The sequence below is a fragment of the Frankliniella occidentalis genome, unplaced genomic scaffold (genome assembly GCF_000697945.3).
Source record: "Frankliniella occidentalis isolate FOCC.00 unplaced genomic scaffold, Focc_3.1 Scaffold2858, whole genome shotgun sequence".
NCBI lineage: Eukaryota > Metazoa > Arthropoda > Insecta > Thysanoptera > Thripidae > Frankliniella > Frankliniella occidentalis.
In genome coordinates this window covers 1348-5107 of record NW_026269930.1, presented here as the reverse complement: position 1 = coordinate 5107, position 3760 = coordinate 1348, and the positions used below count along the sequence as shown (strand labels likewise).

Below are 3760 nucleotides of genomic sequence, written 5' to 3'. Positions count from 1 at the left end.
CTCCCCTCCCCCCTGGTGCCGTGGTGGCGACACCACCGATCACTCTCGACGGCGGCCTGGCTGATGTTTTGCAGTCGCGGGCCACGCCACCCGCCCCGCCAGGACACCACTGCGAATAATGAACTGCCCTTGTTGTGGTGACAACAACAACAACGGACTGGAGCTCGCCGCACCGGGGCTCTGAGCTCGCGCATGATGAAATTTGCTGACATGTGAGGTGACGGGCCTGGCCTAAATAGTCAGTCGCCTGACCGGGCCGGGCGGCCTGCTGCGGGCGCAACCCGCGGGGCGGGCAACCGGGGCAACCCCACAGAGGGCGACCAGCAGCGACAGCAACAACCCCCTCCTCGGGCTCTGTCCGCCGGCGGGGGCCACCGCCACCCGCCACCAGTCCCTCAACATCGCTAGCGGTCGCGAGGCGATCTCGCGGCACAGTCACGTTGTATCGCCGTTGATTGCCTTTCGCGTTTTGGAGCGCGTGAATGGGAGGAGAGGGGAGGCCTTCCTAACGACTGCAGAGGGGGCGTGTGATAAGCACTGTTCCGCCCCGCTCACATCTCCCGAGTATTTTTGATGAGGCTCTTAATTCGCTACACATGCCAGATCTCGATTTTACATCGTCATACTCTCTTGACCTGCTGTTAATTTGCGACCAACTCTCGTACACTTCGTCTACCTCGTCATCCACCATCCTCCTCTGCGGATGTCGTTGAGTTTGCGCGGCTTTGTATCCCGGAGGGGCGATTAGTTTCGCTAATGTCCAAAAACGAGGAGGCGAAAAAACATGTGAAAAAAATAACAAACTTCAAAATTGTTGAGCTGGGCGGAGCCGGCCCGGGCGCGAAGCTCGGCGCGACCTCCGTCGTTATCTTCACACCTTTTTTCGCGCGTCTTATTCGCCGCCCCAACCAACCGGCTGGAGGCTGGAGCTCGGCTAGGCTGGACTTGGTTGGGCCCGGCGGCGCTGTGCGTATGGTAGAGATCGACAGACCTGTTCGTCCAGCCACGCCCTGCTCGCAAATTTGTAATTAATATTTTATCTCTTTCAATTTCTCACTTTATTTTCATTTATTTATTTTTTCGGTGGAATCAGTTGGACCCCGCGGCGTGTGTGTGTGTGGATCGCGTGCCATCATATTTGGGCCAGGTTCCAGAACACGTCTGGTCTGACGCGCGCACCTGTCGCTTTCGTTCTTATTTTTCTCCCCGCGCCGTTTGTACACGCGCGCGCGACAGGTTAAGCGCTGCTTTGGCGTGCGATTTTTGAACCCTCTCATAGAAACGACACATGTGTCTGTCCTGCGTGCGGTCCGCTGCGTGTGGGATCGAAAAGGATTAGCAAAAGGGAGGAGGCTTGGGGGGATGTCTCTGCCACTGACCCCGACTTGATTTCAAGTTTGTGGAAGGGCGTCTGCTTTAGGCATAATCCCCTTTTACTTCCCCTCTGCTCTTCCTTATTTTTTTACTGTTTGTCCTTGCCATTTTATGAAACCCGAGCGGTTGGGTTTAATGTCAGGTGAGATGCAGAAGCTTGGCCAGGACAGAGAGTCTGTTTGCTGACGTCAGAATGGGCCTTCCCCGACCCGGTCTCGGTCCCTTTTATTCGGCAGAACGGCGGCGGCAGCAGCGGGGTTGCAGACTCGACGTAACATTTGTCCCCTCTTGTGTTTTGCAGATCTGGCCCGCCTCTCCACCTCGCCGTTCCCCGGCGAACCCTCCGGCCCCGGCAGGGGGTCCTGGCCCGCGGGCCACGCCGAGACGGTCTACATGTCGTCCATGGAGGACGACGAGGACGGCTGTCCGGGCGTCGGGTCGTGCGCGGCGCGGGCCCGGCGCTGCTGCACCCGCAAGATGCTCGTCAAGAGGGTGCCCATCCTGGGCTGGCTGCCCCGCTACAACGGCACGGCCGCCGTCGCGGACCTGGTGGCCGGCGTCACTGTCGGGCTCACCGTCATCCCCCAAGCCATCGCCTACGCCAATGTGGCCGGCCTCCCTCCCCAGGTGAGTCCCCGCTACCCCGGCGCGCCACACCATGTGACCTGACCGGGCCTGAGTCCTTGTCTACATATCCGTTTTTCTTTTGTTCCTCCTCAGTACGGCCTCTACTCGTCGTTCATGGCGTGCTTCGTGTACGCCGTCTTTGGCTCGTGCAAGGACTCGCCCGTCGGGCCGACGGCCATCGCCGCCATCCTGACCCGGGAGAACCTCCACGACCTGCCGCCCGAGGTGGCCGTCGTGCTGTGCTTCTTGTCGGGCTGCGTGGAGCTGCTCATGGGCGTGCTGCAACTCGGTGAGTAGAGAGAGGGAAGTCCTAAGTCCTGCGGCCACCACAGCCGCCGCGCTCCTACGGCAAGTTCGCCCGCTAACGCCGCACCTCTGTCTCGTCGCAGGCTTCCTCATCGACTTCATCTCGGGCCCCGTCTCGGTGGGCTTCACGTCGGCGGCCGCCATCATCATCGCCACGACGCAGATCAAGGACATCCTGGGCCTGACGTTCCCGGGCTCCAAGTTCCTGCAGGTGTGGGAGAACCTGTTCGCGCACATCCACGAGACCAAGCTGTGGGACGCGGTGCTGGGCTTCGTGTGCATGGCCGTTCTTCTCATCCTCAGGGTAGGTGTTAGGTGGCGCAGGCGCACCGGCGCCCAAAGAAAACTTTGTCGAATGTCCCTATTTGTGTCGTTGAACCACATGCCTACCCTTCTTCCCGCTCGACCTGCTTCGTGGTGTGGCTCTCTTAGCTGTGTCTGACAGTGGCCTCCTCCGTACTTCTGCTTGCAGAAAGTGAAGGACATCCCCGTGGGGCCGACCGACTCCAAGGAGAAGTCCAGCCTCCAGAAGGCGGCCGCCCAGTTTCTGTGGCTGGTGTCGACGGCGCGCAACATCCTGGTGGTGGTGGCGTGCGGGGTGGCCGCCGCCCTGCTCGACAACCATGGCCTGCACCCCTTCATCCTGACGGGCACGGTCAAGCCCGGCCTGCCCGACCTGCAGCCGCCGCCCTTCTCTGTGCAGTCGGGTAACCAGACGCTCAGCTTCCTGGACATGGCGTCCGGCCTGGGCTCGGCCGTGCTGGTGGTGCCGCTGCTGTCCATCCTGGAGAACATCTCCCTCGCCAAGGTCTTCTGTGAGTAGTACGATCAGGGCGGCTAGGGGTTTTAATTTTCCGGAAAATTATCTTTGCGAAAATTTTCTGGAATATTTTTTCGTAAAAATCTCAATTTTTTCTTAAGGAGCTTAATTTTTTTTCAAAATTTTCCCCATTTTACTGGAAAAGTTTCATATTTTCCGGAAAAATTTCTCACTTTAAAATCATGTTTCCGACGACGGCATTCTGACGAACTCTGCGCTCTGCAGCGGACGGCACTCCGATCGACGCCACCCAGGAGATGTTCGCCCTGGGGCTGTGCAACATCGCGTCCTCGTTCGTCAGCTCCATGCCCGTGTCCGGGGCGCTCTCGCGCGGCGCCGTCAACAACGCGAGCGGCGTGGCCACGACGTTCGGCGGCATCTACACGGGCGTGCTCGTCATCCTGTCGCTGCACTTCTTCACGCCCTACTTCTACTACATCCCCAAGGCGTCGCTCGCCGCCGTCATCATCGCGGCAGTCGTGTTCATGGTCGAGTTCCACGTCGTCAAGCCCATCTGGCGGACGAAAAGTAAGTGGACGACGTCGTGGTTTGCACCGAGGGGTCCTGAACTTCAAATAACAGCGTACACTAATTTCTATGTTTTTTTCTTCAATTTTTTAAGTTATATTTTTT

General features: G+C 58.9%; 1 protein-coding gene across 1 annotated transcript in view; it reads left to right on the top strand.

Annotated features, from left to right (window-relative positions):
- Positions 1 to 1675: 1675 nt before the first annotated feature.
- Positions 1676 to 3760, top strand: part of LOC113213780 (sodium-independent sulfate anion transporter-like) — a gene marked incomplete at its 5' end in the record, with an annotated part of 3425 nt that continues 1340 nt past the window's right edge. The window contains 5 exon segments of the mRNA XM_052276413.1: positions 1676 to 2001; positions 2095 to 2290; positions 2391 to 2611; positions 2780 to 3122; positions 3353 to 3655. Of these exon segments, the coding sequence (XP_052132373.1) occupies positions 1676 to 2001; positions 2095 to 2290; positions 2391 to 2611; positions 2780 to 3122; positions 3353 to 3655 (1389 nt within the window).